This window comes from Cavia porcellus, unplaced genomic scaffold (genome assembly GCF_034190915.1).
Source record: "Cavia porcellus strain 051 isolate PalLab524CR breed Dunkin Hartley unplaced genomic scaffold, mCavPor4.1 scaffold_1, whole genome shotgun sequence".
NCBI classification, from domain to species: Eukaryota; Metazoa; Chordata; class Mammalia; order Rodentia; family Caviidae; genus Cavia; species Cavia porcellus.
Genome location: NW_026947484.1, coordinates 65,309,603 through 65,325,797, shown reverse-complemented (window position 1 = coordinate 65,325,797; position 16,195 = coordinate 65,309,603). Strand labels below are relative to the sequence as shown.

General features: G+C 46.3%; 1 protein-coding gene across 13 annotated transcripts in view; it reads left to right on the top strand.

Moving 5' to 3' along the window:
* Tle4 (TLE family member 4, transcriptional corepressor) overlaps window positions 1-16,195 on the top strand; it is a 139,669-nt gene that overhangs the window by 111,551 nt on the left and 11,923 nt on the right. For all 13 annotated transcript variants that reach the window (XM_063249507.1, XM_063249506.1, XM_063249486.1 and 10 more), the window contains 6 exons: window positions 3,306-3,425; window positions 4,264-4,317; window positions 4,783-4,935; window positions 5,467-5,599; window positions 5,920-6,113; window positions 6,580-6,656. In XM_063249507.1, coding sequence (XP_063105577.1) covers window positions 3,306-3,425; window positions 4,264-4,317; window positions 4,783-4,935; window positions 5,467-5,599; window positions 5,920-6,113; window positions 6,580-6,656 — 731 coding nt within the window. The remainder of the gene's footprint in view (window positions 1-3,305; window positions 3,426-4,263; window positions 4,318-4,782; window positions 4,936-5,466; window positions 5,600-5,919; window positions 6,114-6,579; window positions 6,657-16,195) is intronic.

Below are 16,195 nucleotides of genomic sequence, written 5' to 3'. Positions count from 1 at the left end.
GCCTTAGTCCAGGGCCATGGAGGCTGGGGCTAAGCAGCAGCCCTCGGGCCGCGCTGCTGTTGAGCGCAGTCTACACCAGTAGTCTGATTGCGGGGTCTGACTGCTGCACCTCTCTTTGACCTTCCAGTGGCAGAGGAGGTGTGGGGCCACCCCTTTCAGGTTGTCCGAAGAGTCCATTTACTGGCATACTCAGTCACCATCTCAGTGAAAGCTAGATTTCAAACCAAGTGGAGAGTTGTTCCTTTTTTTGAATTAACCTGATTTGTAGCCCTCAGTGTAACTACCTTTAAAACTTATCTTGTGCTACCAATGAATGCAATTGGTATTTTCGTATAAAATCTTAATTTTTTACATTTTTCCTTCTCTCTTTTATCTTTAATCAAACAAATCTCCTTTTTTTTTCTTTCTTTCTTTTTTTTTTTTTTTTTTTTTTTTACTACTCCAGTAAAAGTACAGACCCTAACTGGAGCGTTACTAAACATTTACACTTAGTGCTGTATTTTGTCCTCTCTGGACTGACTGTTGCTTCTGACCATGACTTTCCATTCATAACAAACCTGCTTACCTCTGTGATCAGCAGAAAGAAAAGTCTTTTGTGAAAAGACTTTTGTTCAGCATTTCTAAATTCATCTCTTGTGTAAGCTGTGGAGGTGACTGACTGAAGTTTTAAAACAATAACTGAAATAAAAAACAAGCTTTTCTGGTAAACATGACTGCATTTATCAGTACTTCCTTAGTTCTTCCCAGGTCACACCCAGGAAAGTGAGGATCCAGGTGACCACTGGGGCCAGCCTTCTCAGATCCCTGAGGAGAGAGCTGTGGCCGGCCAGCTGACTCCAGCTCGGTTCCATTGTTGGAATATTGCTGACTGCCCAGCTGGGCCTATGCATGCTGGTGATAATCAACTACTTAATGATTTTACTAGCAGCCTCCGAAGTATAGCACTGCTCTGCAGTGAAATCCAGTAATAAAATGCTCTCTGTACAACCTGAAGCAGCCAGCTTAAAAATAAAGGTGTTGATTGTGCATGTGTGCCTGTAAGTACGCGGTAAGATTTAAATAGGCATCCACTTTTAGTATTGGTTTTTAAGAAGCTGTTTGACTCTCGTGCAGAATTCAGTTTTTTTAGCAGTGTGAAAGTAACTCAACACAGTGTCAGGTAAAAAGGTAGTTGTTACTGATGTGCTTAGTCTTCCTGTAAAATATCAAACTGGCTGAGATCGAGGAACCTGGACAGGTAAAGGCGTAAAGACAGGGGATTGAGGGAAGTTTCCATGGGGACCTCTGAAATCAGTTGGTGATTTTTAGATGAAGATGGAGGTTTATATGCAGAGGAGGCTAAGCCTGGCTGTTCTGTTCAAACACATTCCTGAGCAGTCTCTGCTGTGCTCAGGAAAGCCACGACCTGTGAGATGACAGCAGTGCTTTTATTGTCTTTGCTGTACCCACTGGATGAACAAAATGCTAAGGCAGCGGCAAGGAACCAGGGATGGGTGCTGCGGACGGCGTCTGAGGGAGGTCCAAGAGTTGGTTCTTAGGGACTAAGGATTTCAAAGGCTAGAGTCTGAGTGAAGAGGCATTTCCGGAGGCAGTGGGGTGGGGGAGGCTGCAGATACAATAAAAAACACACAGATGGGGAACACAAGTCCCTAGCATCTGGGCGGGATGCAGCTGAGCTGTGAATTGCACCCAGGAGTGAGGGCCCTGGTGTGGATGGTCCACTGCTGTGGACAGTCGGGAACTGTTCTTTGAGCAGTAGGAATTTTAGCAGTGTTGGGGGTGGGCTGGAAGAACGAACCTGAGAGGGACTCTGGGGTGAAGCAAGTGGGGAGCAGCTTACAGACACTTCTGTGTGCGGGTTCAGTGGTCTTGGAAGTCGCTGGGTTATGGTAGGAGAACAGTGCAGGAGCACAGAGCAAAGCGGTCCCAGAAAGAGTGTGAGGGTTCAGAGGAATGAAGTGGAAGCTGGAGCCACCACTTGCAGTTAGCTTAGAGCCCATGAAAATGCTGCAGGTCTTTCTCAGTGTTAATTACTACTCAGCCTGAGCTAAAGGAAAACTAGTTTCATATAAGACAAGTAAAGTTATAAACTCGGAGGGCTGTACTGGTCTCCTGAGTCTATTGGGAGGCCAGGCAGAGATAATTCTGCTGGTGCTGTACCATTCTGCCTAGAGCTGTTTGCCTTAGATATTTTATCTGCGAGTGTTTTTTCTTGTGCCCTGTAAGATCAGTCCTTTCTCAAGCAAGCAGGGCTAATGTCCCCCTTGGGAATCCTGCCCTGGTCCCATGTGAGGAACTCTGTGACTCACACCTTTGTCATCTCCCTCAGCAGGGATGTCCTGCCCTGGGTCCTCACATGTGTGTAGGTCTTCTCTCTCTAGTGTGTCCGTCACCTAGTCAACGGCCAGTTCTTTTCTTGTTTGGTTTTGCTTTTGGTTGGGTTTGAGACAGGGCCTTGCTCTGTAGTTCAGGCTGGTCTTGAACCCACTATGGAGCCCAGGTTAGCCTGGAACTCATGGTGATCCTCCTGCCTCAGCCTCCCATGCCCCAGGATTAAACCGTGCACCACCACGCCCTATTAGCCAGTTGTTAAGGGTAGCTCCAGTTTTCCCCTCCCCGTCCTGGTTTTAAGCTTTCATACCTTCTAAGAGAGCCCAGTAACCGTGGCCTTTGTGGCGGGCACACATCCTCTGGCCTCACATCTTGTTGCTGGTGCATTTTTCCTGTGTGGGGACTCACAGAATGGATCCTGTTTGGTTTTGTTGATTTTTTTTCCCATTGAAAATTTACTAATTATCTCTTACGTCTAAGGCTACTCTTAATTTCTCTTTATAAGGTTGAAATACTGGCTTCCCCCTAGCCTGCAAACTTAAAGAAAAATCTGCTTTTTGTTCCCTTTCTCTTGTATCTGCTTTTTCCCTCAACATTTTAAAAGTTTTCTGAATGGTGCAAGGTAGACAGACACTTGAGGCCAAAGTCCCTGTCCTCTGAGTTCTCGAACTCACCTGCTGTTCCTTTTTTATCTCTCCTCCCCCGATACTCACTCTCTTTCTCTCTCATTCTCGTGCTCTCGCTGTCTCTGCCTCCTCTTCCTCCGTCTTTTTTTCTCCTATCCCTTTCCCTCTCGTCTTCTCCTCCTACCTCCGCTCACATCTTCTTTCCATCACCCTCCCTCTCCTTTCCCATCTCACTGCTCTGTCAATGTGAGCTACAGAACAAAAGGGGGAAAGTCTCAAGTAATTTGAAAAAGTCCCCAAGTTCGGTGGCAGGTTGTATCTCAGCTCTGCTGCTCTTCCTGATTCCAGAGCTCCTCGGTATCCCCGTCTGCCAGTTTCCGAGGCTCTGAGAAGCACAGAAATTCCACCGACTACTCCTCGGAGAGCAAAAAGCAGAAAACTGAAGAAAAAGAAATTGCAGCTCGCTACGTGAGTCCTTTCCCACTTACTTGCTGTGTATCAGCAACCGCCTTGCCGGTGGTGGTACCCACAGGCTAACTGCATCCTCTGGGAGAAAGCGGTGTCCTTGCGTCCCGCCCGTGGAGGCCCTGTATGTGTGTAGGCGTGCGCCCACAGCGCCTGGCCAGCCCCTGGTGGAGGACTTTGGCTCTGTGTCGTCATTTCCATGGGGCAGAGTCCTTCCCCCTGTGTATTTCTGGATGGCTGGACTTTCTGTGGTTAGCTGGGGATGCTAAGAAGGAGGATAGGGTCAGAGGCCTCTTCAGACATCGGACTAGGCTCCTGTGCTGAGGCGCGCACCAGAGTTTTGTGGGTGGTACCTTTCAGAGCTCTCCAGGTGTCCCTGGCTCACCCTCACCCCCATCCCAAGGTCCTGGGCGGGTCTCCGCAGAAGGAAGCCAGCTGGATGGGAAGTCACATGGTCCCTGCTGGTGCCCTGCAGGGCTACTGTGTCTGCATCTCCACCTCCCCGTCATCATCCTTGCTGCGACTTACTCCAGGCTGTAGAGCAAAGAGTAAGCCACGCCCCTCTGTAGGTGAATCTGGCCTGGGCCCGGCAGTCCAGAGTGATGAGCAGTTTCTTCTTCAGTGTTTCCAGCTAGCAAGTGGAGCCATTGCCCCTAAGGGCATCACGAAGACTAAAGAACTTAGGCTAGGACACCACCGAGAGTTTACCGCTGTTTGACACAGTTGCTTTTCTAAGGCAGTGAGGAGTCAGTCTGGACTCAGAGTGAACGCAGTGGTTTGTGTTTTGTTGTCATTGTGGTTCTGGCTGGTGGAGAACAATGCTTTTCAATTGTCCATGCAGGACAGCGACGGTGAGAAGAGCGATGACAACTTGGTGGTGGACGTTTCCAATGAGGTACGGTGTGTTGATGGCTATTTAACCTCCTCTTACAGGCTCCACCAAACACTGTGTCCAAGCTATCAGTGTCCATTGTTTTCTTAATTTTTAAACGAACACTGTTTTGCACTATAAGTGATGAGTTACTGAGTTTGTGGTTCCTGGTCCTTTTTTGTTACTGTATTTCCTGTGAAGTACCTGTGTCTTTTCTCCTACAACAAACACACATCAGGCCCCTGGTCAGCCAGCAGATATCATGTGCAGCCAGCTTGCAGATGGGTGGACTTTCTTTGCTTTGTTTTAAAGAAATACTGCAGTGTTTTCTTTGGCCCCTACACCAAGTATTTCCTCCGGCAGTTTCAGTGAGCTTTGTGGTCTCTCGCAGGACATTTTATACTCAGCTGTTTGGTGCTTTCCGCTAGAAATTTCCTCGCCCAGGGCCCCAGTGCTGTGAGCCTGACCGCCTGTGATGTCTCTTTGCAGGACCCATCTTCCCCCCGAGGAAGCCCAGCGCATTCCCCGCGTGAGAATGGCCTGGACAAGACTCGCCTGCTTAAGAAGGATGCCCCGATAAGCCCCGCCTCCATCGCATCTTCCAGCAGCACTCCTTCCTCCAAATCCAAAGAACTCAGCCTTGTAAGCAGCACTGCTCGGTCATACTTGGGGCTGCCCATTTCAAGATAGTTGGGTCTTGTGTAAGTGTGTGTGTGTGTGTGTGTGTGTGTGTGTGCGCGCGTGTGTGTGTGGCACCTCCCCTGTTGAGTTTCCCTGAGGACTGAGTCTTGGCTCTTTTCTAATGGGACCTGTTAAACAGAAGGCCACTTGTGGCATGAACAATCCACTAAGAGCCCAAATTAAACCCCAGGCTCTGACACCAGACAGCAGTTAGAACACCATGGCTTCTAAATGTTCTTTACCCTCTAACTGAGCCCAGTTTCCCGGAAATGATCTACTCTGTAAAGTTAGTTTCAACTCGTATGTTCCTGAACTTTGGTCCTTTTTGTTTTTCTTAGTGTCTCTTAATTAATGCATGGAAAAGGCCCTAGCTGAGCAGTCTCTTCTGTGTCTCGTATTCCTTTCCTTTGTGTTTCCTTTACCTTTGAAATGCTGACCTCATTGTTACAACCATGTTCTCATGACTGATGCATTTTTTACCTCTCTTGTTAGAATGAAAAGTCTACTACTCCTGTGTCAAAGTCCAATACCCCTACTCCGCGAACCGACGCGCCCACCCCAGGCAGTAACTCCACTCCCGGACTGAGGCCCGTGTCTGGAAAACCGCCAGGAGTGGACCCCTTGGGTTAGTAAGAACACATTTTCTTTTGTATCACCCATATGCTTCTGCTGTTAAAGTGACTGGGTAGCGTGGTGGCATTAAGAGCCAGCATGGAGAGACAGACTGAAAGATGGCGCGTTTGTCCCAAACCAGGAGGGTGTACTAGGTGTGCACCCTCCACAGGGGATGAAGGAAGCCCTCCGTGGGCTTGAGTGGCTTTGGGGAATATTCAGATATGTCCATTGAACCGTGGTTTGTACTCATTAACTTGACTTGAGCATGATCTCAGTGTGCCTTCCTGTGTTCTCTATTTTTCTCTTCCCTTGCACCATCTTGGTCTGCAGCATCCAGCCTGAGGACCCCAATGGCCGTCCCCTGCCCATATCCAACCCCATTTGGAATTGTGCCCCATGCTGGGATGAATGGCGAGCTGACCAGCCCCGGAGCCGCCTATGCTGGCCTGCACAACATCTCCCCGCAGATGAGCGCGGCTGCCGCTGCTGCTGCTGCCGCCGCCGCCTACGGAAGATCACCAGTGGTACGTTTCTGCAGAGGCATTGGAGAGCTGGAGGGTGGCATCCATTGTGGGATGTAGCTATACAGTAGTGAATTTTTCTGGATGCTTCTGAGTGCATTTGGAAACAAAGTTGTGTGTGCTATCTTGAGATCTATTTTGAAAGCAGGGAAGTTTCTTGTTTGCATCTTGTTTAAGATTAACATTTTTTGAGAAATTTTAAATGCACAGAGTTAGAGGACAGTTACCTTTTTGTTTCTGTCAGGAGCTTTGGTGATCACTGGCACACTTTCGTTCCTGTGCATTCCACCCTTTGTGTGTGCCCATTCATTCCTAAAGTTGCTGCCAGTTTATCAGCGAATACTTGTGTCTGTAGCTCCAGGATTTTTATTTTTAAAGGACGTTTTAAAACAGGCTTTAAGAAGGATGACTGGAGTAAAATAAGTTAATGTAACGCTGGTTTTTGATGTTTTATGTGGGGAAATTTCAGGTGGGCTTTGATCCACACCATCACATGCGTGTGCCCGCGATCCCTCCAAACCTGACTGGCATCCCAGGAGGAAAACCGTGAGTACCTGTGCCTTTTCTCAGGGTGTGGAGCCCCAGCCCCTTTAGTTTCTTCAGCTTCGAACTCTGCTGGGTAGTGCAGGGCTGGAGTTATCCTAGTTTATTCCTGACGAATTATTTTGCATTTTTGCCTAGCACAGGAAAAGAGGCACTAAAGTGAGGCTCTGTGTGTTCAGTTTAAAAATTTCGAGCTTTAGGGGCTGGAGATTTAGCTCAGCGGCATAAGTACCTGCCTTGCAAGCAGGTGGTCATAAGTTGGATCCCCGGTACCGATAAAAATGAAAAAAATTTCGAGCTTTAATGTGGAAATTAAATTGCACATGCAGCCCCAGCAACCAGGCCTTTTCCGTGTCTGTCACTGATTTTCAGGTCGTTCTTTATTCACAGAGTCCCACAACTGCATGCAAACCTGGGTGCTTGAAATTTAAACATATAGGAGAGGGATACGCCAAACTTCAAAAGCAGAAAAGAAGAGAGAGCAGTGCCATGCTCAGTCTGCTTCTGGGCAGTGCGCCTTGCTCAGCTGGCTTCTTATACCGATCGGGCATTTGGACTTGGAGTTCACAGATTCCCTGAATCACATGACACGAAACACACCAGTTTTTCCAGCTTCTCTTACATGTTCTGACCTCTTGTCTCTCAGCCCATGTTCTTCATCTCACTGTGATGCCTATCTTTTTATCATTACCAGTTCTCTGATCAGCTTCAGCATCCTAGATGCGGGACCTTACCGTGAAGTGGCGCTGGCTCTGCCTTTAAAATCCCAGCCGGTTCCCTTCTCTTTTGTAAAGCCCCTCCAGCGAGCCTTCCTTGCCTTTGTTACCACATGTACGTGTTTATTCTCGTTCCATCATCAGCAGGTGTCACTGTACACATCTTACATCGCCACCTTCCCAAGCTCATCTCTGCTGTCCAGGTGTGAGCCCAGTAGCTGCCAGAGTACCCTTCCCCGCAGGCAGCGTGTTGCCTATGGCTCATGTCAGGTGACATCGGGTCACTTGTCCTGGAACCTCTCTCAGAATGCCAGCCTCTCTCCTTTCCTATTGCTCCTCGCTATCTAGTCCCTTATCTTTCTTACTTTTATTTGTAATGTTGTCTCTTCCCAGGGCAGGACTTTCGGATACTGAGTTGTAGACGTAACTTCAGTGCCCTGAGAGGCGCCTGGTTCGTAGTTCATGCTCACAGTCTGAGCGTGAGCGGGTGAATATGTACTGCCCGTTCCTTACCGCCCTCCCTTATTTCTTCTCTTGGTTACCCCCCGGTAGTTCCTGGGTCCTCCCGTGCTCTCTAGCTTGCCTGCCCTTGCAGCATTGAGCATGCCTCCTTTGAACCTTTCTTTACTTGCAATCCAACAAGTGAGAATCTTGGCTCTTCCACCTGTGATTGCCTACCCTGCAGACACTACCTTAATCTTCCCTACCTCATCAGACTCGATGTGAGCTCCATAGCCCAGTTACTCAGTAAATATTTGGCTGACTAATAAGAGAAACAAGGCAAATGAGACTTTGAGTTCCTTGAGAATTGGAGGTATAAACATCAATTATCAATTATAAAACTGTGTACCTGTGTGTTCTGCAAGTCCTTGTTGACTGACGGACAAATCTTGTTGACCAAGAACTCTGATGTATTTGAAGGTGAAAGTTTGTTCTCTTTCAAGCAGTGACTAAATAACAAGGTCATAGGATCAATCCAGTAACAACCGAGTGACTACAGATTCCTTGTGAACTGGTGCCATGTGTGGCCGAAGCAGAGGGGCTCCTTTAGGTGGCGGGGAGGGGGGGGGTACAGTGCTTTTTTCCAGGTGCTGCTTGGTTGCTACTTAGGGAACCAGTAGTTGCACCCAGTGCTGCAGTGTATCTGCTGCCATGGATGGGAAAGCTTCTTGCTTGTCTTTGCTTAGGGGATTCCATAAGGGTGTTGCGTGCATCTGAATAAACAGCAGCAGCCTTGTTTGGGGGCTTGGAGTCACATCCAACTGTGGAGCTTCTAAGCTAGGCTGCCCTTCTAATTGACTCTGTGTATATAAAATATTTACTGTCATTTTGGGAAGATCAATGAATTGGAGAGTTTTTAAGAAATGTTCCTAGGAATGATGGAGTCACTACCTAATGCATTTGGCAAATGACTCTACCAGAAAGCACAGAAAGCATGTGACATGGTTGATGACACTGACCGTGTGAATTTGTAACAGCAAGCAGAAACACTGAAATGATACTCAGGATTTGGAGGCAGGTTTATTTGTGTCAGTGGTCTCTGATCAAGATCATTCCCAGAATGTCAGGCTCTGATGTCTCGTGGTCTAGGGCTTATGTGGGATAAGCAAGCAGGAAGTACAGAGACAGAATGTCAGTTGGGGGCTGGTTCTTACAACATGTGTCACAGTGACCAGCTGTTTCTAAGAAACAGAAGCAACCAGAACTGGAACAGGAACTGTTGGCTGGTCAGCTGAGGTATACTGGAGGGGAAATGGGGCAGGGTGACATTTTCTGTTACCCTGTTTTAGTTTTAGTTTTAGTTTTTCTGAAAAATTTATTGAGCATATTAATGTGATTTGGGGGGGGCGGGGGGGATAAGGCCCAACTAAAAAGTACTAACATTAGAGTTGTCATTGATCCTAGGATGGGCCTTAGCCAAATCCCCATGATTGTCTTATTGTAGAGTTTTTTTTAAAAATTGTTTTTAGGGAGAGACATAATTTAGGTCTGTTTGTTTTGTAACAGTACCCTGGCAGGGGGTGGGGAGGTTAATCTGGTCTAGGAGGGGGAGTGCCCCGGGTGCTCATCAAATCTTAGCTATTGAACTGATTGTTCTGTTTTTGGGGGGCAACTGTCTATAGAGTTTCAGGCAAAAAACACAGCTAACAGGGCGGAGAAGCAAGGACTGGGGCAGAGAAATCAAGGGGAAATAGATATGGGGCAGTCTTTCGAATGATGTCTGTAGGTTTCAGCTGTGCGTGGACTGGTCATTGACTAGAGTAGGGCTTTGGGCATGTTGTCTCTTTAGAGCAAGCTTTCTGATAAGGTTTTTAGCGGTTCTAAACCTGGATTTTTTAAACATGTGGAAGTTAATATGTACCTGAGTTATGTATGTGAGTTATAGGTCATTTTTTAAAACTTTCTTAGAGCTTGGTGGCATGTATGTTATATGTAGTTTTTCAGCCACTTTTGTTACAAATGTACACCCATTGATCAGTGATCAAGGTTAGGCCACATTAGGGATGAGTTTTTGCAGTAGGGCCTTACACACTTTGTTGTTTTTTTCTATGTGGATCGGGAATGGGAGGGCGGGGGCCAGTGACACAGACACTGAAGCCTGAGCTGGCTGCAGGGTTACAGATGCCAGGGCAGCAGCTTGAGCATGCAGAAGATAATGACCCTAACCGTAACCTAATGATGGGGGCAGATGTGGTGGTTGGGGTTGATGTTTGAATCAGTCAGATCCCCAGAGGGATTTAGGCCTCTGGATTGGATGATTTTGTGTCAGTGGCAGGTTTCTAAACAGCAGTAGGACCTCTTTGGCCAAGATAGCTTTGTCTAAGGTGACCACAGCGGGTCTGGCCTGTCTGACCTGATTTCTAACAATACTGTTTTCATCTGTGAATAGGGTGCACTCAGCATCTGTCGGGGGCTCAGTTTTCAGTTATGGGCTGTTGGTAGGTCCAGTTTGGTGGCAGGTATGTAGCTGGATGGGGTGGTCTACAGTTATTTAGGAGGTCCCCTTACAGCATGTGGCACCTGAACAGTTAGGTGTTGGCCCAAAGTGACCTTGTCAACTTTTTTTAATCAGAAGGACAGTGGCTGTTAGAGCTGGATGCAAAGAGGAGAGGCAGCCTTTAGTGACAGGATGTAAGTATTTGGACAGTTGGGCCACTGAGTGCTCCCAGGGGCTGACAGTCTGAATAAGCATCATTGTTTTTGTGAACCCAAGGATCTAGATTTTGTAGAAGCCAGCAGTTCCAAGAAATTTGTGGAGAGTTTGGTTTGGTTTGATTTGGTTTGGGTTGTTTTTTTGTAACCAGTTTCTGCCAGATACTGTAGCAGAGCTTTTATGTCTTTTTAGCAGGCAGCTTGAATGTCATTAATCAGAATTCTTTTTTAAGAGGAAACAAGTATTTGAACCTCTGAGAGGTTGAGTCCAGATCAGTTAACCTTTGAGTTAGATCCAGGGTGTTTATGAAGAGAGCTGGCTGACAGGAACTAACTGAAGACATAAAAAGACGTTTTTAGTCCAGACAGGTTATACCACCAGACTGTGGGTGGCAGAAGACTGAGGCGGCATACACAGAGGGCAGTCGTGGCAGCATTGGCAGCTTGGAGATCTTGAATTGGCTTTACAGGCAGAAGAGGTATATTTCAGCAGTTTGATAGTCTATAACCATTTTTCCGTTTTGAAACCTCTGGATTTGTGATTGAATTTCTAGCCAAATCTCTTGTGAAACGTTTGATGCAGGTAGGGGTTGCTCCTGGATGGAGTCTACAATCAGAGGTTGGTGGTCCATGGCCCAATCTCAGGGAGCAGGGGCCAGTGATAAAATTGTGGAGCTGGAAGGGCTAAAGAAACAGGCTGTCTCAGAGTGGCTAAATCTGTTGTGAGAGCCTCCCTGAAAGTAGTAAAGAGTTCCCAAACCCTTATGGTAATTAAGTAACAGTCCAGAAAGGATGTGTGGGTTGGGAACTGCAAAATGTGTATGATGTTGATGTCTATGTTGTCTATGATGTCTATGTTGTTGATGACATGGAGATCTTGCCCAAGGTGATGAACAGTTCATCAGGCTGACATGTGTTTGGGTGTCTGTTTGTGATTTTTGTGACATATGACAGCAACAAAGGTTGTGGTGAGGTGAATTATGGTTATGTGTCTCAGGCTGATGTAGTCATCATCTTTTTCTTGGGGAACAGTCCAGAGTTGAAGGTGCAGGGTTAAATGAGAAAGAGGCTGACTGGCTTGGTACACAGGAAGTGGTCACTTTTAACGTGTAGAAGTGATATGTGGAATGAGTGACACAGGAAGTGTCCTCTTGGGATTTAAGTTTGTGCCTGGTAGAAGGCATGAGAGGCAAGAGTCTTAGTTGCCTTGATGATGGTACTATGTGTTCCCAGTGACCCAGCTGAAGAAGGGAGCCCAGTCTGGCCTAATCTGAGCCTGTCAGACTAACGAAAGGGTTGTCATCTGATCCAAGTTGAAGGTTTTGAAAGTTTTTATCTTTAATCTGAGCATTTAGTGTGAGTGTCTACAGTCCTTACATCAGGCTTTTGGGTAACAGTAGCAACTTTTGACATATTGTTGGGCTTTTTGCCCCTTTCTTTGATGAAGAGAGGCATCCTAGGGGTGGGGCAGCTCATTTATTCAGGGCTATTTAATTTTTTCTGTTAGAATTTGGAACTCAGAAGAAATTGCTGACAGTCATCTCAGGTGGGCCTTAGATGCTGCTGTCTGACCAGGATGGGGTACTTTGAAGCAGAAGGCTCAGCAGGAGGGCCTTTATGGCCAAGTGCAGGTAGTAGCTAGCTGGAACGAGTTCAATTGGCTGGAAGTAGATGAGTCAGGAGCAGGGGCACGGGGGTGATATGAATCTGTTGGCAGCAACTTGGCGGCTGACAAAGATACCAAAGCAGAATACGACTGATTTTTTTTTTTTTTTTTTTTTTTTTGTCGTCGTCATCCTCGTCCTCGTCGCGGTCATCGTCCTGATCGTCGTCTTCTTCCTCCTCTTCCTCCTCCTCTTCTTCCTCTTCTTCCCCTTCTTCTTCTTCCTCTTATTCCTCCTTCTCCTCTTCCTCCTCTTCCTCCTCCTCTTCCTCTTCTTCTTTTTTGAGATGCAGGGGTCAGTTTGGTTTATTTTTAATTCCATAAAAAGATCTTTTTCCTGCAATAGATTTTGATTAATTCCCACTGCTGATTCCCTATATGTGTATTGAATGATGGCATGAGAGACGAAGGGTGGGTGCTCTCAGACACCATTCAGGTGCCTTCCTGGCTATGCCCCTTGTGGGAACTTAGGTGCAGTTCATCTAAGGATAGTGTAGTTCAGCAGGGCCTCTGTTATGCCATATGTTTCTCACCATGGAACTGCAGGAGAGGGCTCCATCAGCCTCCATGACCAGAATCTCCCAGTTGTGGTGCACAGACGGAGCAGCCAATTATTAATGCTGTTCATGGCATTCATTCACACACTTACTCATCAGGCACTCAGAGGTTTAACATCCCAACCCCTCTTCACTTGAGGGTGGCCTCAACTAACAAGAGTTGAGTAAGTTTTTCTGCTTGAACTGAGCAGGGCTGTCAGACCAACTAGTGCCCCTACAGTTAGGAATCAGGCAGGCAGATAGACAGATTGTGCCCTTTTTTGGAGCAAGTGTGTGATGTGTGCCACTCAAGCAGGGAGCCAAGAATTCTCCTTCAGACCTCCAAGGGGACTTAAGAAATCTTGAGAATATGCCTTTCCTTCAGGACCTGGAGAGGTCCTTGTTCCATCCCTGAGGACCAAAACCAGTGACCAAAGAGGTCAGCATCGTCAGTGTTCCTGGTTGACATATGAGATTCAAGAGTATGCAGAAACCCCAAAGTGACACCCAGGATTTGGAGACAGATCTATTTACATCAGTGGGCATTGATAGGGATCATTCCTGGATAGCAGGCCCTGATCTCTTGTGGTCTAGGGGTTTTATGGAATAAGCAAGCAGGAAGTACAGAGGTGAAATGGTTTGTCATCTGGGGATTGGTTTCTGCAATCATGTTGACCAGCTATGCATCATAGTGACCAGCCGTTTCTAGGAGACAGAAGAGACCAGAACTGCAACAAGAACTGTTAACCTGGGCAACTAAGAAACTGAAATACTCTCAGAGGGGGGTGGTACTTTTGTGTTACAATTTAGAAGTCTGACAAACCCAAGTTTGAATTTTGATTTTGCCCCATGACCAATAGTAAAGAGTGGTATTATCCATAGTTTCTTGGTGAGCTTCATTTGGCTTCTCAGCAGGAAGAATGTGAAAATGAGCATCTTGGTGACCTGCTGCTAATTCAACATGGTTTTTAGTAATGTGGTGGCTGTTTACATACCTCCAGCACCATTTCCTTCTCAGCTGTGGGAGCAAGGTCAGCGTTCTTAAGCACAGAACATACACTGTGTATTTGAAAGCAAAGAGAAATAACAAATTTGGATTGAGTAGTTGGATTCTGTAATTTCTGTCCTTGGTGTTTTTTTTATGAAAAGGGGCATCAAGATACAAATTCCTATTCATTTATGCATATAGATATGACATACTTTTATTATGGATTTTTACAGCAAAAAAAAAAATGAACATAACAGTTACGTGGCATTCTATATCCTATTTACAGAATTCATAGAACGTGGTCTCTGGGTGTCATGGTTTATGTCTGTGTCCCCCAGGCCTCATGAGTTTGCATTGTGTATTTGTGATTGGTTCATTGTCTAGTGCTTGGATTAATGGTGTCAGTGCGCCACCCACATAGGGGTAGAGTGAGGATGTGATGTAATGGCAGAAGAAGGTGTGTCTTGCTCTTTGCTGGTTCGAGCTTGCTGTTTGCAGCCGCCATGAAAGGCGGCCCAGCCATGCCCACCTGCCTTGGAGCCAACTGAGTGTGGACTGAAACCTCCAAAAACTGTAAGAAATAAACCTTTCCTTTCCCACCTTGGGCAATCAGGTATTTTCTCTCAGCGACGAGCATAAATTAACTAAGACACTGGGCATGGTTTTCAACTGAAATCCTTCCAGATTAAAGAACATAAAATACTAAATCACCCAAAGGCCTGCCTACTACATGTACTCACAAAATAATTGCCTTTCTCCAGAAAGACAACAGTTGTACATCTCTGTCTTGGTGATTTTTACAAAATTAATTGCTAGGTATTCTCAAAATTGTAATTAAAAATGCATACTTGAAGCTAATGAACAGAGAAGCATTTATTTGATAATTCATTCTGAGTTTTCTTGCCTACTAGGAATAACTACATAGTTTAATTTTATAAGCCACAAATGGACTTCCTTCTTCATCTACTGCATACGTGAGACTTTTACAAGTAGTGTGTAACTGTTTGATTAAAACAAATTACTAATAACATTCTGAGATTTGGTGTTTCAGTGTAACAAAACAAAAGATGTCAGATTTATGGCCTTCAGACTGCTCACAATTCAGAGATCTTTCTCTAAAGTTGTATTTGTTTATATACAGTAAGACTTTCAAAGTAGGAAAAATATCTGATGCACAGTAAAAACTCTTTAAGTGTGTATGGCTCTGCTGGTGGGTTTATATGCTAAGTTTCCATCACACTTCATGAAGTGTAGCAGTCAGAGCTTTCATTGTGAAGCCAGCCTTTAGTCCTTCCTTGTGGGGTGTTGGAATCTTGAAGACACTATAAAGTCTGAGAGGGCCGAACACGGCATAACAGAACCAGGCTTCTTCAGTGAGGAGAACCGAGGTTGAGGTAGGAAGGCCAAGAACTTTCTTTAAATATGCTTGTTCTTCATCAAAGATGGTGATCCAAATAAAATAACAACTTGAGCACACATACTGGCCCTCAGCGAATGTTTGCGATACAGTCCTGTCTTCATCTCCAGACATAACAATTTCTCAGCCATCATCTTTTTGCTTCCCAGGTCTATTGGAGAACTGCTCTTCTCTCTTGAACTTTTGTTGGTGTGTGCACGCGTGTGTGTACTTGTGGGAGTTGTGGGTCCACCTCTGCACCCTTCCCATCTTGGTCTTACATTTCTAGTTACTTGCTGAATGTCTTAACATCGTGTGCAGTATTGACACCTCAGAGTCACTGCATTCAGAAAGTGCTGTCACCTATTAGTACTTCCTCCCTATTGCATCATAAGTATCCAGTATCCAGTTTCTGATGTCCTGAGTCTGTGAAACCGGTCGTTGTTGGTTCCCCACACATCTTGTTTGTCAGGTCCTCTGGAACTTTCCATCTGCCCTTAGTTCCGCCTTGCCATGCCCACGCTTGCTGCTTCGTGCCCCTGAGTGCTGTCCCCCAGCATAGAGCAGTTGTTTCTCGTCCCCTGTTCGCCTGTGTTAGCTTTCTGTCACTGACAAGATACCCATAGTAATCACGGTGTAAGGAGAGAGGCTTCCTCTTTGGCCCAGTTTGCTATTGAGTGTTAGCTGGCCATGTTGCTTTCTAGACGGCCATAGGGCAGAGGGCAAGTGGCAAAGGAAATTGCTTCCCATGGTAGCCAGAAGGCCTGAGTGGCACGGAGGGAAGGATGTGTAGGCTGGAGCCCCAGCGCTACACCTCTACTCACCTGACCTCATCCCTGGTCCACCGCCCGAAGGCCTCACTGCCTCAAGGCCTCACCGCCTCCATCAGTACCAAGCCTTCATCTAGGCCAGTGGTGGCAACCCCATGGTACATGTGCTGTTTTTCTCTTAAAACAGAAGCTATTAATGGAGAATTGTTGTTTTCTAAACTAAAACCTTGGTGTTCAGGTTCAACTGTAGGGTTGGCACTTTGAGATAAGTAAGTAGGTTTGGCACTCACCTCTAGAAGGTTTGCCATAACTGATCTAGG